The sequence below is a fragment of the Exophiala mesophila genome (genome assembly GCF_000836275.1).
Source record: "Exophiala mesophila strain CBS 40295 unplaced genomic scaffold supercont1.1, whole genome shotgun sequence".
In the NCBI taxonomy this organism is placed as follows: Eukaryota; Fungi; Ascomycota; class Eurotiomycetes; order Chaetothyriales; family Herpotrichiellaceae; genus Exophiala; species Exophiala mesophila.
In genome coordinates, this window is record NW_015622504.1 from 1,751,417 (window position 1) to 1,769,012 (window position 17,596).

At 49.7% G+C, this 17,596-nt stretch overlaps 7 protein-coding genes across 9 annotated transcripts; 3 read left to right on the forward strand and 4 right to left on the reverse strand.

The window, feature by feature from the left end:
• Positions 1-139: 139 nt before the first annotated feature.
• On the forward strand, positions 140-2,066 carry PV10_00568 (arginase). Its single transcript, XM_016364669.1, has one exon. It carries the CDS (start codon positions 654-656, stop codon positions 1,734-1,736), a length of 1,083 nt encoding a protein of 360 aa, XP_016228318.1. The 5' UTR covers positions 140-653; the 3' UTR covers positions 1,737-2,066.
• Positions 2,067-3,517: 1,451 nt separating this feature from the next.
• On the forward strand, positions 3,518-5,385 carry PV10_00569 (uncharacterized protein). Its single transcript, XM_016364670.1, has 2 exons — positions 3,518-4,011; positions 4,082-5,385. Exons 1-2 carry the CDS (start codon positions 3,894-3,896, stop codon positions 5,200-5,202), a joined length of 1,239 nt encoding a protein of 412 aa, XP_016228319.1. The 5' UTR covers positions 3,518-3,893; the 3' UTR covers positions 5,203-5,385.
• A 260-nt stretch (positions 5,386-5,645) lies between these two features.
• Positions 5,646-8,338, reverse strand: PV10_00570. Of its 2 annotated transcripts, XM_016364671.1 has the most exons (2): positions 7,412-8,338; positions 5,646-7,346 (listed from the first exon to the last, which is right to left on the reverse strand). In XM_016364671.1, the coding sequence occupies exons 1-2, from the start codon at positions 7,822-7,824 to the stop codon at positions 6,485-6,487; spliced, it is 1,275 nt and encodes a 424-aa protein (XP_016228320.1). In that variant the 5' UTR covers positions 7,825-8,338; the 3' UTR covers positions 5,646-6,484. The 2 variants fall into 2 exon arrangements, with proteins under 2 accessions (XP_016228320.1, XP_016228321.1); XM_016364672.1 differs by having other exon boundaries at positions 5,646-8,338.
• A 2,351-nt stretch (positions 8,339-10,689) lies between these two features.
• On the reverse strand, positions 10,690-12,247 carry PV10_00571. Of its 2 annotated transcripts, XM_016364673.1 has the most exons (3): positions 11,684-12,247; positions 11,494-11,601; positions 10,690-11,417 (listed from the first exon to the last, which is right to left on the reverse strand). In XM_016364673.1, the coding sequence occupies exons 1-3, from the start codon at positions 11,896-11,898 to the stop codon at positions 11,318-11,320; spliced, it is 423 nt and encodes a 140-aa protein (XP_016228322.1). In that variant the 5' UTR covers positions 11,899-12,247; the 3' UTR covers positions 10,690-11,317. The 2 variants fall into 2 exon arrangements, with proteins under 2 accessions (XP_016228322.1, XP_016228323.1); XM_016364674.1 differs by having other exon boundaries at positions 10,690-11,601.
• Positions 12,248-12,935: 688 nt separating this feature from the next.
• Positions 12,936-15,199, reverse strand: PV10_00572 (uncharacterized protein). The gene has a single exon (XM_016364675.1). It carries the CDS (start codon positions 15,066-15,068, stop codon positions 13,155-13,157), a length of 1,914 nt encoding a protein of 637 aa, XP_016228324.1. The 5' UTR covers positions 15,069-15,199; the 3' UTR covers positions 12,936-13,154.
• A 131-nt stretch (positions 15,200-15,330) lies between these two features.
• PV10_00573 (uncharacterized protein) lies at positions 15,331-16,342 on the forward strand. The gene has a single exon (XM_016364676.1). It carries the CDS (start codon positions 15,565-15,567, stop codon positions 16,273-16,275), a length of 711 nt encoding a protein of 236 aa, XP_016228325.1. The 5' UTR covers positions 15,331-15,564; the 3' UTR covers positions 16,276-16,342.
• PV10_00574 (uncharacterized protein) lies at positions 16,170-17,351 on the reverse strand. The gene is made up of 2 exons (XM_016364677.1): positions 17,068-17,351; positions 16,170-17,018 (listed from the first exon to the last, which is right to left on the reverse strand). Exons 1-2 carry the CDS (start codon positions 17,269-17,271, stop codon positions 16,308-16,310), a joined length of 915 nt encoding a protein of 304 aa, XP_016228326.1. The 5' UTR covers positions 17,272-17,351; the 3' UTR covers positions 16,170-16,307.
• Positions 17,352-17,596: the final 245 nt, after the last annotated feature.

Sequence of the window (17,596 nt, forward strand, 5' to 3'; positions counted from 1 at the left end):
CTACTTCCGCTTTCTTCATCAGCTCCATACATCTTTCAGTTCCTGGATTGAACCAGGGCCGAGACCAACACACATGCATGTGGAATCGTCATCCTGGCTAGGGGACCTTGCATCAAGGTTTCCTTGTGGGAAACAACACGAACATCTGGAGTTCAACCAAGTCCGAGTGGCTTCATGGGTGGTCACGGTGTGCACAGAGCTATCCATGGATCATGACATATGCAAACGCTTGCACATGACACACACAGGGCTGTGCGGCTCTCGAATTGATACTGACTGGTGGGTCGGTGGGTGGGCGTGGTAAGGTTGATCGATCCCATCCTACATCGGTGGAATTCGCATTCACTTTTCCCATCCCATACATCCATCGACTTCTTGATCATATATATTCACTCCCTGGTCCCCCCTCTACCTTATTACTCTCTCTTTTCTTTGTTGGTCTTCCCTTACACCTACATATCATTTACGTCTAGGATCACATTCCTTTTCCCTTGGACTTACCGTCTTTGTTGTTGTGTCGCTTGCATACATATACATTCTGTACCTGGGAGGCTGTTCCATCATTTCTGCGACCCAACGTTGACCTCAGAACTCAGACCTCATTACCGATCCGACACCTGATATTGTTACTCTCTCGCCGATCCCATTCCAACATGCATCCTGTGGCTCCAGCAAAGTCCACTCCGGCTCACGCCAACGGCAACGGTCACTCCAAAACCCATGCCGCCAAAACCGCCGATGACAACAAGTACGACATGGCATTTCCTTCGACCATTCGCCAGCGATTTCTGACCTCTCCTTCCGACCTCGGTGTCGTCCTCGTCGGGTTCTCCGGTGGACAGTGTAAAGAAGGAGTGGACGCTGCACCAACAGCACTTGTGGGCGCAGGACTACTAGACCAACTCTCCGACGAGCTAGGGTACAATCTACACGGAGACACCGAGGTGCACAATTTCAATGAAATGAGAAAACCCAATGACGAGGACCACCGTGGAATGAAGAACCCGCGGGCAGTGTCTGCGGTGACAGAGAAACTAGCATCCCAAGTCTATGAGCAGGCCAAACACGGCAGGATGGTTCTGACACTGGGTGGAGACCATTCAATCGCCATTGGAACTCTAGCAGGCACAGCCAAAGCGATTCATGAACGATACCAGGGACGCAAGGAGATGGCAGTCATCTGGGTCGACGCACACGCCGACATCAACACACCGGAGACATCGGACTCTGGCAACGTGCACGGCATGCCCGTTGCATTCGCAAGCGGACTAGCCACATCAGACCAGCGCGACATATTTGGCTGGATCGAAGAGGACCAACGCATCAGCCTGAACAAACTCGTCTACATCGGTCTACGGGACGTCGATCGTGGTGAGAAGAAGATCCTACGAGACAACGGTATCAAAGCGTTCAGCATGCACGACATCGACCGCCACGGAATCGGCCGCGTTATGGAAATGGCCCTCGCACATATCGGCTCCGATACACCGATCCATCTCAGCTTCGACGTCGATGCCTTGGATCCCATGTGGGCACCCAGCACAGGCACCCCTGTCCGTGGAGGCTTGACTCTAAGAGAAGGTGACTATATTGCTGAATGCGTCCATGAGACGGGTCAGCTCGTCGCAATGGATCTCGTCGAGGTTAATCCTAGCCTTGAGGTTGCCGGCGCATCTGAGACAGTCAGGGCGGGTGTCAGTCTCGTCCGTTGTGCACTTGGCGATACCTTGCTGTAGCTGGCTCCCCCCTCCTCTGTGCAGGACATGGATCATGGATCTCTACAAGAGAATGAATGACTTTATGATTTAATTGTCCTTTCCGGCGGTATAGGAGGATTGTCTCGATGCTTGTCTATCATCGTCATCATTATCATCTCCATTGTTGATAGGGTGAACTAGGAAAGATAAAATTCAATGACCTCGCCGGTCAAAAGTTACCTCATCATGATCTACGTACGACATGCGAATGTGACGGCAGAAGAATAATATGTATGAAAGCGGCATGCTAGCCATTTGGTGATTATTTACTAGTAAATTTCATGGGTAGATGCCCAAACGTCCCATATGTCCACGTGCTTGGTTCTTCTCGTGCCTGACTGTACTATCCCTTTAACCGGCGGGAGGATATCGGAAGCAAAATAAAGGATTCGTCGCATCCATTTAACGCCAAGTTAACGACAAGTCGTATCATCATAAGGCATGAAGACGGTAATATAAGTGAGGTGCTTCTGTAGGCGATGTTGACTCGTGCAGCAACAAGAAAATTATCTCGGTTTGGAGTGGTAGGTTGGTTTGTTTGTCTTTGATGCGGCAGAGTGATGAAAACAGCAGTATCGAGCAGACTCTGGTCTCATATCATTCTTTTAGCGCGCTACCAGTCGTTCCGCGGCCTTTCATATTTCGAAATAATGTACCAAGCATCTATTTCTCCAAGTTAGCATCGATCACGACTGGATCAAGTTATAGACGATGAGGGACTACTTACGAAGGACGCCAGGTATCCAACCTAGGAAACACAGAGCGATGTTGATGATAAGGTTGCAGCCGCAACCAGTCTTGAAAAGCACGGACAGTGGCGGAAAGAATATGGCCAGGAAGTAGAGAAAAATATCGTCGGAAGATGATGGAGGACGAGACATGGTGATTGAATTGGTATGTTGTAGATTTGAGGTTGAGACAAAGTGAGGAAAGAACTGCGATAGCTGCTATAATGTAGGTGGTCTGATAGTATCTGCTATGAAGTTCCGAATTTCCTTTTTGCAAGCTCCAACAATAAACATTAATTAATATCCTTGCCCTAAGGAGAGTCCAGAATCATGACCCAGCCCGTCATACCCGAATGGCAATTTACTAGGTCAAAGATGGAGATGGGACAAGATAAACTTTGACCCAACACGATTCAACTGGCGATATGAGTGGACATAAACCTCTCTGACTCGTCTCTGTGGAAGTTCTTCCATTTCAAGGTTTGCTTCAACGTTTAATCTCGGCGAGTCACGGCATGACCATGCATTTGAAGGGATTCGTCCATATTTCTATTGTAGGGCACATACTCGTTTTGCGGCTGATTCTTGTTGCGGCCGAGAATCAAATGAGGCGGTGGGAGTGTACGATGTAGTACATACACAAGTCAATTAGCAGAGCCACTGGCATTGCCTGGCGCCTGTGGCGCCTGTGGCTGTCCCAGTCATCATGCTTGGAATGAGTGAATGAGCATGACCAGCCACATAATCGTACATATGGCTCCGCAGCAGTCGTCGTCATCTGTTGGAGGACGGTACATAAGGCATAGATGGTCAGTCAGTCTGGTCATGGGGCCGAGGCGGCCCTTTCTCATCTGGGGGACGAGGCTGGAGCCGAAAGTCTGTTTGATGCAAGATGACGTGGATGATGAGTAAGTCAGGTGATTTTCACGTGATATAAAAAGAAATCACATGTCAGGTGTTGGTACACTCGTGTTACCACGTGCAAGATACAAATTCAAATCACGTGTATTTCGTGACCCTCGACTTCATCGTGGACAGTCCTCTAGCTCTGTTCTCTAATGAATGTCTTCTCATTCCATATTCTGAGTACTGACGCGGAAAAATAATCTCGGGTGATGGCTGGAAAGCCACAGTCTGGAGTATATCTATGTATTGAAGGCTCTCATGCATTTTTCACGTTTCCCGCGGTAAAGTCAACACATCCATGCATGTACAAGGGCGCAGACCAATGCTCGAGCCTTTGAAACATTCACATCTTCTCACTTCCCTCCCATACCCTTGATAATATACTCTCCATGACCATGGTTTACTCTTGTTTCAATTTTCCTTGACAGTCTAATTGAATTCTTTCTTATTATAACCTCCAGATTTATGCGACAGCGGCCCGAGTCTAGATATCATTTCAAGCATGTCTGCTGGAGCCCCTGTCCCAATCTCTATCCCAATTTCCAACCCTCAAGACATGGTCTTATGCGTCGATGACATCAAAAAGAAAGCCGATGAAATCCTCCCGCTCGTCATTAGAGGTAAGTGAACATCCCAAGACAAAAACGACCTTCCCAGCCCAACTCTTAACATGCTCTTGAATCTCATTAGACTTCATCAACGATGGCTCCACTCATCAGACGACCATTGCCGAGAACTCATCTGCGTTTGGCAAATACCGACTACGGTCTCGCGTGCTGGTCGATGTGTCAGACCTGGATACTTCGACGATATGTCTCGGACGAAGAGTCAAGTTCCCACTAGGTCTAGCACCCTCAGGCCTCCACGGACTGGTGCATACAGATGCTGAAGCAGCAACAAGTCGAGCAGCCGCCGCCATGAACGTCAATATGGGAATCTCGAGCTACGCAAACCTCCCGACGGAAGAGATCATCCGTGCAGCAAAAACATCACCAGTAGCAGCGACCGATACTGGCCGCGCCGACGACACCCTACCCATCAGTTTCGCACAGCAAATGTACACGATGCGCGACAAAGCCCTACAAACACGCATCCTACGCAAAGCCCAATCCGCAGGCTGCAGTGCCATATTCCTCACCGGCGACTCGCCCGTTCTGGGAGTACGGTATAACGAATGGCGACACGACTTTCGCACACCAGAGGGTCTACACTGGCCGATCCTAGAACGCACTTCGGAACAGATTCGAAACACTACCCATGACGGAGGATTCACGGCCTTTAATGACGATTCTCACAGTTGGGCTCGTGATATTAAGTGGTTCCGTGACCGGATTACTAGCACCAGCACCAGCACCACCACTAGTAGCAATCCTGCAATGGAAATCTGGGTCAAAGGTGTTCTCACGGCCGAAGACACTGAATTAGCTATCCAGCATGGCTGTGATGGTATCATTGTGAGTAATCACGGCGGACGACAGCTCGATGGTGTTCCTGCTACGCTTGACGCGCTCGTCGAATGTGTTGATGCCGCTGCGGGGAGGATTCCTATCCATTTCGACGGTGGGGTTCGTCGTGGCTCTGATATCTTTATTGCTCTTGCTCTCGGCGCTGAGTATGTCTGGGTAGGGCGACCGGTGCTCTGGGCTCTCGCCTATAATGGCCAGAAAGGCGTCGAGAAGATGTTGCAGCTGCTCTATGATGAATTTCGTAGATGTATGGCGCTTTGTGGATGTCGTCGTGTCAAGGATATAAATAGATCGTGTTTGAATCGTATGGGTGTGGATGGGGTTCTGAGGAGACTTGACGGATAAAATAATGTAAGTAGATACGATCAACTCTTCAATTTCTCAAGGATAAAATATACGTAGCGAGTAGCAGCTGCAACTAACGCTAAGTCGCCTACAGAGCTCTAGGCATCACTCCTATATACTCTCTCTAGCCTCCAGGGCACTCTCTCCAGGGCACTCTCTCCAGGGCACTCTCTCCAGGGCACTTACCTAGTACTCCAAGATTACTCGGAAAACTCAAGGAGAATATTCCAAATCCTCAGTCACGGGATCGCAACTCGCGTATATCTAATCATTTATCTACTACCGCTTAGTCTCAGGCTTCAGCTAACCTTCATGTTTTTCTCAGCCAATCATATCACTTAATAGTTTATCCGGATGCCAGGTTTCCTTACAGTAAGAAACTGAACCTAATGTAGAACCTACTCCGCTTCGCTCCGTGGGACAAGTGTGTCTTCTGTGCAAAGTTGGGTTGAATGTTCATGGATTAAGTATTAGGTATTAAATTAGGTCGTCAGCGTCCTGTGACACGCCGACAGAACACATCCATTCTTGGATGGTGTGGTAATGCAATGGCTCCAAAGCCCCGATGCTATGCAATCATGTCCGAATGCTTCATCTTTGATCCACGTTCCTTCTATTAACAGGTCGCTGGATCCTCCTCACATCTTTGCAATCCCACGATGGTAACCCAGCCTGTTGGCTCACAAGCGTGGCTACTCATACTTTCGAGCCGTCTTCAAACAGCCTCTTTGGGATGCCCCAGAAGCAATCCAAAATGTACCAAACTCCAACCTTGCCCTCTCTGTGGAATAAGCGAATGGCGTATCGGTCGTAATGATGCGATAGTTGTACAAACTGTGCAGGCCATGCACAGTCAAGCGAGTGTAGTCTTTCCCAGTGAGTCGCGGTAAACAGTAGCCGCTGTTCCCAAGATCAAGCATGGTTTGGCTCCAAAACAAGTGAAAATGCGTTCCTGCTATTACTGATGGGCGGAACTTCTCCAGAATCCAGAGTCCAACAACTCATGTGAGGGTCCAAGGTCTCGAAGCAGACAGCTGCACTCCACGTGACGATTCAGATAATGTTGATGATAGCTGTCGCCTCCACAAGGTGACACGTTCCTGTGTTCCTGCACACAGCCCCTCTAACGGATGTGGCGCGGTTCGTCAGCCGGTCGTCGAAAAAATAGGCTAAACCAGTTCAGAGAGCCTCGATTTGGAGGTTAGGACCTGAGAATGTCGTAGAACGACTAAATAATATGTCGTGGTGGTGAATATGTTGGAGAGTGACAGCTTATGGTCCATCACCTTTCGTGGTTGGAATATGCCTCTGTCCACAGAGTCTGGTTCTCTTCGATTGGACTCATCGAGCCCGACGAGACGGAGGATGAAGATCCAATGGTCCACTCGTCGCTATCGGGACCTAGCCCATCCATCCCTGCAAGACCATATTCGTATTCATCGTGGCGCTCTCCGATTTCAATATAGTCGTAATCCCATCGATTGTTCTTGTCAGGCTGTAGGCGAGGGAGGAATTTCGATTTTGCGAAGTAGAAGATGACACCAGCCAACATGCTTCCTGCGACCAAGTCGACTGCATAATGATGCGAGAGGTACATGGTCGCCCACCAAAGCCACATAACGTAGACGGCAAATAGGGGTGTCAACTTGGGGAAGACGTGGCTCATGAACAGAGCCTCCAAGGTTGAGGTAGCGGCATGAAGAGATGGGAAAGCGCCAAAAACCATCGGAGAGGCGGTGAAACCAGAGGTGTAAATGTCAAGACCAAACAAAGCGTCAATGCGGGCCAGACCAGCTGGAGAGCCCTTCATTGAATAGTTTGCTGGTGCCAGACCATACATGTTTTCGTACCAGGGCGGGGAGCAAGGAAGGAGGACCTGCGTGATGACTCCAATGAGATTCATGTAGCCAAAGGCAAATCCGAAGGTGGTGACGGTTGTGGGAGGGCCCCAGATGAACATGATGGCAGAGCAGACGAAGGGGGCCCCGAAATGTCCAATACCATATGGGAACCATGCTAGGAGATCGAGAAAAGTGTTTTGATGGGCGGAAAGGATGTTGGAGAGGTTGGCGCCGTAGAGGATGTTTTCAAGGGCTGGCAAAACCTTGACCCAGATAGGAGGTCGCCATTCAGAGGGGATGAATCTAGAGTTGAAGTCAGCACAGCGACGCGAATAAGGTAAATAGATAGTCCGTCTAATGTCACTCACCGGCAAGCGTAAAACCATATCAAGTACGCAGCTATCGGCATGAAAGGTCGGAAGAATTGTCGCGTGATGGGGAAGACCCATGAGAGAAGCAATAGGGTTGCGACGGTGGTCTTGACCAGAGGTCCAGGTGATTCGATGATGCTTAAGGAAAAGACGCCTATGATGGCCAGGAACAGCCACTGAAAATCATAAACTGTCCATTTGTGATTTTGTAGAGACTGAAGGGTATCACTGGGAGAGAAGGAGGTGGACAGAGCAGCGAGAGAGGAAGCCGGGGATCCTCGATTGCGCAGCTTTGAGCGAAGCCTGCGCCGGATCCTGTGAGGAACGAGCAGTTGTATTGATCGCCATGGTATTTGAATTTGCTTCTTTGAAAGAGCGGCGTCCTTCCATGAAGGAAGTGCTGCCTGCATCTGTGCAGTTGACTCGCCTGACCGTCGGTAGAGCAACGAAGGATAGTGTTGTGAAAAAGATGTATTCTAGGAGTTGTCGAGGTAATCCAGTGGCGACAATGAGGTACGAGAGGCGAAGATGGTCGCGTGAGAGGGCGGCGAGTAGAAGCAGAGGTGGTCGGCGACAAGTAGTGGTGGTGATGGGATGGTGAGGGTGGTGTGTAAGAAGGCGATCCGAGCAAGCCGGTCAGTGGTGGTGAATGGGGAGAGAAGAGGCAGTCGACATGGTTAAAATTGATTAGGTAGGCACTAATATGAGAGGAGAAGGTTTTGGTAGGGTAGGGGTTGTAGCGTGCAGTAGTAGAGGAATAGTGTGTAAGAGAAAGAGAAGAAATGAAGGATGGTGGAGCCACAAGGTTGCAGGGTAGGTAAGGCCTCTCGGGCTTAGGTGAGCATTCGATAGGATTGAAGGTTGGTGACTGGTCGATTCGATCGACTTTCTTCGCTGTGGTTGATGCAAACAGCAGCCGATATGCCCCAAGGAGCGTGGGTGGGCTTTTGGCAAGGCAGATTGCAAAAAGACCAGAACACTGGGGGACCAATCCTTACTCGTGGGCAGCCTGGAAGGCAATGAAAAATTGCACGAGATCACTAGTAGTACTCTAGGCACCTAGGCGACAACCAAAAGCACTGCAGAAGACACCGCAAACACAGAGCTCTTTTTTTCCACAGGCACGCAGAAAAACCTCTCAGCAGCCTTGATCCTGGATTGTCCTGTCACGGATGATTGCTTTGATTGCTCACAATTACTAGGTTCTAAATTTCAACGGGTAGCACCAGAGTGACCTGGGGGGCAAAACTCTTCGACTCCAGGTAAGAAGATGCGGTGGAGATGGGCGGCTGCTTCGGTTCGACAGCACCAAAATACGAGCCAATGAAAGACTGGTGGCTGGACCGGACGTGCCGGGACCAGCTAAAATTTCATGGTGATTGGCATGCATTATGGGGGTGGGATCCATGGCAAAGATTGGCCTAAATGCCTGTCATTTGCCTGGAGCATGCTTAGCGAAGAGATCTGTGGAGGAGGTGCGGTGTGCATAGCTCTCAAAGCAGGTATCCAAATGAGGTCGATGATGATTAACTTTCGATGCTATTCCTGCAAAGAATGGTCTGCGCACTTATGAATTGCCGATGATCAAAATGTCTAGTGGCTGGAATTGATCAAATTTGTTTTTTATTATTGTGCCTAGCCTCCAGCTGGTCTGAGCTTCCATAATGAACTCCACGTGAGTTGCCAATGCACGTTTTCAGCCTCAATGAGGTTGAGGTTCAACTATTCATCGGATTATTGCACCGCTTGCACTCGGATACCAAAAAGCCAAGTAAAAGAGAAATCAAAGTTGAGATAGCCAAAAGGACCATTAAACCTTGCTTGGGCTACTTACAGAGTAAAAATAATGCAACGACGTCAGGGTTAAAGTCTTTCGAACGGTCAAGCTGTCGAGTGGATGGGCTTGACAAAGTCTCCGTGACATAAATTATGCAGAGACGACGAGAGTTGTTGACTTTTTGTATGACGATGCTCTCTCTCGGCGTGGCCGTTTGTTCCCACCGACCGCCTATGTTGTGCCGTCTGGCGTCTACCGTGCCAGTGCATACCTGGGCGTCATCATAGACTTTGCAATCATGATTCCTTGGGATATTCTAGGCGGGCCCTAACTTGCGGCCTGTCATCAAGCATCTACCAACCTCGTATGATGAAAACAGTTGGTGAATGTGGGACGTGTGCAGGCGCAGACTGAAGTCGGATGGCCAATATTACAACTGTCAGGCCGCATGCGGTCTGAGTGCACACGACAGGTCAGATTATCCAGCCTTGCTCTGCTTGCCTGAATCTACCTTACTAGGTACTTAGGCCCAGAACCTGAAGGGTCGCTTTAAACGAAGCAAGGGGGCTTCGGCACGCTGACACCCCCAGTCAGCACCGACACTGGACGGAAGCCCCTCTGGCTCTCGTAGGCTTTCAGGCTCACAGCCAATTCTGAATCGCTGCTTCCCTCAATGCCAATGCGCGATTTTCATTTGCTCCCATTTTTTTTGCGCCCAATCTCCAGTATCAAACTTTATTGTTCGCGTGCTCCTTCAATCTCCCATCTGCAATCCTCTGTACCACTTGTGCTGTATACCAGCTGCATTATAATGATGATGCTGACCAAGGCGTTATGTTCAATCCGGAATTAGGTATTTATGGTTCATTGCAGCTTGCATAGGCGATCAGCATCCTCGGTTTCTCCCATGTTCGATGACCATGGAAATCTTCAAGTCCACAGACTGGGGCCATGACTGAGTTGATCGGCCGTTGATCCTGCATTGGACATTCAGGGATGCACGTGTCGATCAGGCCTCGGGAATGTGTCAGTAGCTTTCCAGAAGGATTCACGTTGGCGTCCAAACATTAGTCATCGTCCTCGATCATATGAGCATACAGGCTGTAGATGAGTCAATTGATGATACGCGTACCGACACTTGTGGTCGTGGCCAACGAACCATGGGTCATTCCCTTCAATGGGTATCAATTAACACGTGGGGATATGTCATGACACGCGTAGGCCAACCGCATATTGCAGACAGCGCGAATGAGCACGTGCAGTTCTCTCTATGATGGGTCGTGTTGTTGCCGTTTGTCTAGTCCCATTGCGAACAAGTTCCTATCGCACATGCAGACACAGATGTCGTCTTGTATGGCCTCCAGTCATGTAACTACATGCCCGATCAAGAATACACATAGACTTGCAATTACTCGAGACGACAATCTTATAGGTGGCATTTGATAAAGAAAGAAGTCGGACAATGTTCCCTTGTCCTCATGATGATTCAATCCCTTCTGGCCTCAACTGGCATCCCATCCAAATGGCACTGGCTCATACTCGATTCGATCAAGGTTCTGGAACAACACGAGCACAGACACGGTTTGCGCTTTCACTCCCCCACGAACCGCGGATCTACCCGTCCATATTTCTGTCCGAATACGGGTCGGTATTAGCTACATCAAGGCGTGAAAATGTTTACTTAGTAGACGAGCTTTGCATCCCAGACGTATCCTCGCATCTTTCAAACGGAAGTTTGGTATAGAATTCTAAACCATCGAGGCAGCCGAGACCAATGGGTCTTGGTAGAAACTGTAAAGGATTTCCGAGACAGTCGCAAATTCCATTTGCGCGCGTTCATTCTCTCCACGTCGAAATGTCTGCCCGTCAGTCAACTCCCCGCTCTAACGGGGGAGGCCATGATAAACTCGCACACAGTGCCATGCTGTCGTGATCTCGTTCATTGCGTAAGCCGACGCTTAGCTCATAATTCATCTGGTGGTATAAATCCGGTTCTGAACCCCAGTTTTCAACAGCACATGGCTAAGCAACTTTCAAAGCTCCGATGTAGCAGGCAGCACATGTGTCCTGCTTGGCCACATTTCCGAAAACACCCCATTACAACCCTTTGATATGCGGTTTGTGATTCATCTAATTCTGGTAGAAGAATTGGTTCGAGAAGCGGAGGGCGTAGATGTGGATGCGGATCGAGGTACTGAGGCTTGACTTGACGACGATCGAGAATATCTGTCCATATGCCCAATGTCAGGAAACAATTGCATATTGATACATCTTTGCGTCCCCAATGGATGGATCAACTTACGGGTTTCTCTTCTCTGTCGAAGGAGTTCCAGCTGGACTCTCCTGTCCCCATCCCAATCGTGATTGATAGGCCGGCCAAGATGCATTGTTCCAGACCTTCATCAGCACACTGTCAACGCCCGGTGTGATTAGTCGACAAGCCACAAGTTGCTTTCTCGCTTCATTGCAACGACCAGGTGTGTGCGACCTACCTTTGGGTTTTGTCTTCCTGTTGCTCTCTCGAAATCTCTTTGACCCCGACCTTCATGCCGTCTCGACTAAATGAGACATTTTTCCTCTCCAATTTTTGTCTGGTCTGATGTCCGACGTCGTGTGCGATAGACCATACGACGAACGCAATCGCGGCGACGATGCCCACAAGGATCAATGTGAGGATCAGAGGGACGATGGCACCAAGTTTGGCCATGATCGAGAGAAGAATTGACGAATAGGGGTGACGACACAGGGAATTGGCGCGAACTTGTGTTTGACGTAAGTTATAGAGTTGCTAGTTTCTGCTGAAGAGACAGTGGGCAAGGACGATGATGATGTCGGACCACGTCAAGTGGTGGGGGGAGAGTAGGCGGCAGGCTTTAAATGAAGGGCGCACCTTAGAGTCAGCAGGAATGGAAGGATGAATGATTTTGTCAATGGGAGTCGTGGGATGCAATCACAAACAAGATAGTCGCAACAGCGTCGGTGTAAATGCATGCGTTGGATCCTTGGGATCCTGGGACCTAGGATTCTGAAACCTGGACTTTCAGCTGTAGTGCGAGTTCCCTTTGGTTACTGGGAGAAGTCTGCAGGATGGGACCCACCTTTGTCCTGCAGCGTCAAACAATTCGTGCGCAACTCACAACCTGGCCGCATTCAACCTTTGGGGTCTAATGACTCAGAGGCTTCAGCCGTTCTACGTCACTCAGAAGTATCTAAAGCCTGCAGTCATTGACGAGCATTCACCCTTAAGGAATCATCTATTCGATGATAGTGGTTTTGACATCCAACAAGAACAAAGGAGGGGCATGTGGTAGTAGTGTATAGAGATAGAGGACCCCTAAGGCCCACTGGGTCCAAGCGCCTGGGGGCCGAGTAGTCCTTCAAGGCTTGCTTTGTTGGGAGGGCCAAGGACGAATTCATTAATTAAGAGGTGTCGTGGCACTCGTGGACACTGTTTTGTGGCCGAAGGATGCCACGAGTACTTCAGGCTGTACTTCATAGACTCAGCCACAGCGTCACCGGGACTCGTCATTCGCACCTTGTGTCCTTTAACAATCAAGCCCTATGGAGAAGTCACGTTGGGCCGAGGGGGCTCTGGGGCCGTGTGGGGGCCACGGGCGCCACTGTGGCTCATCATCCACGTTCGAGGTACGTACTCCGTAGTCTCATTCTTCGAAGGGGGCCATTCGCTCTCAGATCCAGGCCAGCATCAAAATCATGAGACACACTCGGGTCTTTCATGATAACCGCGTACAAGAGTGATATACTTACGTTTTGCATTTGTATAGTCCGTCTCAATCGCCTCCTTCATACTCACACTACCAGGGTATCTTGTTATCTGGATGAAATCCTTCAAACAGTCTAAAATAATGTACAAATGGCCCGTCGCCTCAACGCCGAGTCCCACCATGGCTATGCAACTCATCATAGGTCGTTCATCAACTACCGGTCATGTCCCGTGATGTTTTACTCATCATCGAAGATCTGTATCTTTTCACCAATCTCCCATATCCGACTTTCATAGTTTTCCTCGATCTGATCCCCTTTCCCTCCAGCGACTCGAAGGATCAGATCATTCAGACTGCTTCGGCCCAAGATATCGACGTGATCTCCTGTGTTGGGTCCTCCTCGCGGACTGAATCTATCAGGCTCATGAGGCATCTCATAAGTCTTGATCTTGACACCGCCAGGGTTGTAGCGTTTGATGTTCCTCCAGCCTTTGGCGCACATGTAGCCGGTGGATACGAGGTTGACTGTGCCATCTCCCTCACCAAATATAACTCCCCGGTCAACTGAGCCGAGCTGTTGCAGCTTACCGTTCGGTGTCGAGACCGACGTGTCAATTGAGATGTTGATGTTCCCCTGTGATAGGTTGTCCGTCTCCTTGTAGTAGTATGCTCTCTCCGTCGACTTTCCAATCCCGTAGAAGCAATAGATTTTCAGGTTGGGCGCATTGGGAAGTCTCGCCTCCAAGGGGTTCATCCATTTCCGGGGAATGTCTTCATTCTTCTCAACTTCTGCTTTGGTATGGGCCACGCCATGAGAATAGGCGTGTTTGATCTGGTCCTTATACCAGTCCTCGGAGTTTTGATTTAGGTATTCAAGTGATTCCGACATGGTCAGATTTTTGTGCGGTATCTCTGTCGAATTCGCCTTCGGCTTGAACGATAAGAAGATACCGTTGGTGGTGTTCTGTTGTGGGTAGGGGAGATCATCTGGAGCCCAGGTACTGTTGCCCCAGACAGCCTCTCCACCTTTGGGCAACATGGACGAGATCCCAGGCATAGCGCGGAAGATCTCTGCTCTTTCTTCCTTGGACAAGAATCGCTCCAGTCCGTACACAGCAAAGGCGTTGAGTTGAGCAGTATCTTTCATCTCACCTGACAAAACTGCCGGAATATCCTTGGCCGTGCCCAACATGCAACCGGAAATGTTGATCCAAGAATCGATATGATCATTCACCCATGACGATCCACCTTTGCCATGATCTTTGTGTTCCACCCATTTCATAAAGTAAAACAAGACCTGACTGCCCATAGAGTGCGACACCAGTACGACCTTCTTGCCTGAGGTCTGTTTGCCAACCTCGATGTAGTTTTTGAGCCTGGTAAAATACTGGTCGCGAACTTCGAGGTTGTGGTAAGCCAATCTCCAGTCGTATGCAGCAGTATAAGCGTTGGTGGGATCGTATCCAATGGTCGCGAGATTCTCCAAGATCTTGTTCCATATCCAATAGCCCGTGATGAAGAAATCGGTCGCGTCAAATCCTTGAGCCGCTCGAAGTTTGATTCCAGGCGGGTCCAAACCAGTATCCTTGTCCAGCATGATGTGCTTCTTCCAAGCAGCCTGGTCGAGGACGAGAGCCCTCATCATGGACCACGAACCCCACAGCCTCTTACGAAAATATGGTCTGGATTGACTGCTTGTTGACCACGATTCGAGGCCCGTCGAGATGACGCCAGGCACCATGATGACGGGATGATGGGCAGTGACGCCTTGGGACTGTAAATGAAGACCAACAGAGAAGGAGTCGTAGTTGACCGCATCTCTCTCGGCCTTGGACAAGTCCTTGACATCTTTGATAATACCAGCAGGTATCACATCCATCAAACTATCCAGATTGACTTCGAGAAGTCCTTCCAACTTGATGACATCCTGAGACTCGGCAAACAATAATGCGAGCACCAGTCCAAGAAGACCGCCTAAGCCAAAGATAATGCCGGATCTCTTCTTGCTGCTTTTCCTTTTGGTCAGCTTATCAAGCTTTGCAGTTGAGATGAGTTTGACTTCTTCGCCAGGATCCGGGGTGCTGTCGCGACTTGGACTGGGAGACGGGGTTTCTCTCAAAACATTGGCGATCCTCCTACGCAAGGTGGACATGCTTGGTCGTGGTGGTCCTGGCCGACCAAGCCCTCGACGTAGATTTGTTAAAGGGTGTAATATGAGACTAGAGAGCGAGAAGAGGTGATGAACAGCAAGATAGGATGGTGTTATTGAGCAGGCGATGTTCCTTCACATGCAATCAGAAGTTGGGGAGACGAGGCCTGCGTCATAATAATCAACTAAGTAGAATTATCGTCCCGCCGGCCGGAGTTGCAGTTGCACATCCGCTTCGATTTTCCCTTCTCGGCCATAATAAATGCTCAGCGTTGACTACTTCAGCGTCTTCAGCAACGACTCATGGTCGGACCTTGACCCATTTGGCTCTCACCACAGCCACTACCATACCGCATTCGAGGAGGCAATTCCACTCTGCATTGATTTCTGCGCGTCCTCGACGTCGAGTTGGTCCTATGGGCAACCTTTGAAGCATGCAATGTCCTACGCAATTTAATTCCATTTCTTCAGGTGCACCACAAGGACGATCACTTCTGCGATGAGCAATAATGCAGGTTCCAACACACATGCAGGAGCCGGTAAAGACAAGTCCAGCGCCAAAAATGTCACACCGCTCGCCTCCCCCAGCAGCCATTTCCAGGTCACCCCTCCAGGCATAGCCTACCTGCAGTACTCGCTCGAACACGAACCGGAGTACCTCTGTCAGATCCGCGACTTGATCACCAAAGATCTCTCCGAGCCTTACAGTATCTATGTCTACCGATATTTTCTCTACCAGTGGGCAGAACTGTGCTTCTTGGCGGTTGACACGACAGACAGCAATAAGCTGGCTGGAGTGGTCATCTGCAAACTAGAGCAACACAGAGGAGGTCCGATGAGAGGATACATTGCAATGCTGGCCACAAAAGAGGGGTTTCGGGGCAAAGGGATTGCCAAAACACTAGTCAGCAAAGCCATTGACCTGATGATCGAGAAAGATGCGGACGAAATCGCCCTTGAGACTGAGGAGACCAATACTGCTGCCATAAAGTTGTATGAGAGATTGGGATTTCTTCGCAGCAAGAGATTGCACCGGTACTATCTCAACGGAAATAGTGCGTACAGGCTATTACTTTACCTTAAGGAGGGCGTGGGGAGTATTCAGACAGATTATGACCCATATCATGATCTTCCTCCTAGTGCGCAGGACGACCCAGGATATCAACATGACCATGGTCCACATGATATTCATTCACATAGCATTGTTTGAGATCAAGGCGCTTTGGTATAGATTACATGTCTTCATAGACAACCTCCAATCCATTCCTCCCATCTTGTCACCCCTTTACCGGCTTCTTCCCCCTTGACAGCTCCTCCAATGATATCCACCTTGATGCCATATTCCTCTTCCAGCAGCTTGAACGTAAACTTCTCTTCCCCTCCACCACCGAGCACATCGTCCTCCTCATTGGTATCGGCATCCTGCCCTACAGCTGAAAGACCTTTTGCTCTTGAGACCCGGACTCGTTCTATCTCAGTTTGCAAACGTTGGCTGATCGCCCCGGCAGGGAGAGAAGTAAAGAGGTCCTGCTTGTTGGCGGCAATCAATACAGGAATGGGTGGTTTGCCCTTGACGGAGCCTTTGCCAGTTGTCCTTCTCTGCAAAGCCAACAGCGTATCGTGTAAATATGCAGCAGCATCTCTGGAAACGGAGGAGTCGCTCGAATCCATCACACTGGAATCAACAACAAAAATGACGCCGCGCAAAGCTGGATTTGAGATTTGCGACAATCCCGACTCCAGCCTCAATTTGCCGTGACCAGGAGTGTCAATGATGGTATACGGCAGAGGTTCTCTGTCTTTCAACGAGACATCATTGTCGGAGCGGTATTTGTTGGAGCCTAGCGATATCGTAGGTGGGAGGTATAGACTGACTCGATTAATGATCTGAGAGGTACGAGTTTGGGCGGGTTGAGGCTCATTTTCGTCAGGATGGGAGGATTGTTTTTGTAGCTGGATTGGTCAGACTGTAGTGTTTGTGTTGAATTGAACCCGGACTTACCAAAGAAACAAGCGATGTCTTGCCAGCGCCACTGGCACCCAGGAGGAGGAATGTTGGAGTGAGCTGAGAGCGTGCACTTTGGGTATAGAAGTAGTAATGAAGCAGTGCGGGCAGGGTCAATGTCACAATGAAGGCAATGGCGATGGCCAACGGATCGCCAGAGAAAAGTCTGGTCAGCCAACCATCAGGCGATGACCAGCCCATCCTAGAGTCTCGTTCTGCAGTAGACTCAAGATGAAGAAGCTGGAACAAGATCAAATGTTGAAGATGTTGTCAAAGGTCGCATGTCATGTCACTGGACTCAGGCATTCAATAGTGTGGGCGCACCCGGAGGTTCGTCATTTAGCCAAGGTTGGCAGCCTTACCAGGGAGGTCCAGGCCAATTAGAAGCACTCGAGGCCCACGAGCAGATGGTTCGGTAGCACAGCCAGAGCAGTTCAAGTGCCCGTGGAACATGCTTGGAGACGCCCACCAACCCCCCTGCCATCCGCCGAGAGGGGCAAGGCTCTGACAGCCTTGGGGCACTGCA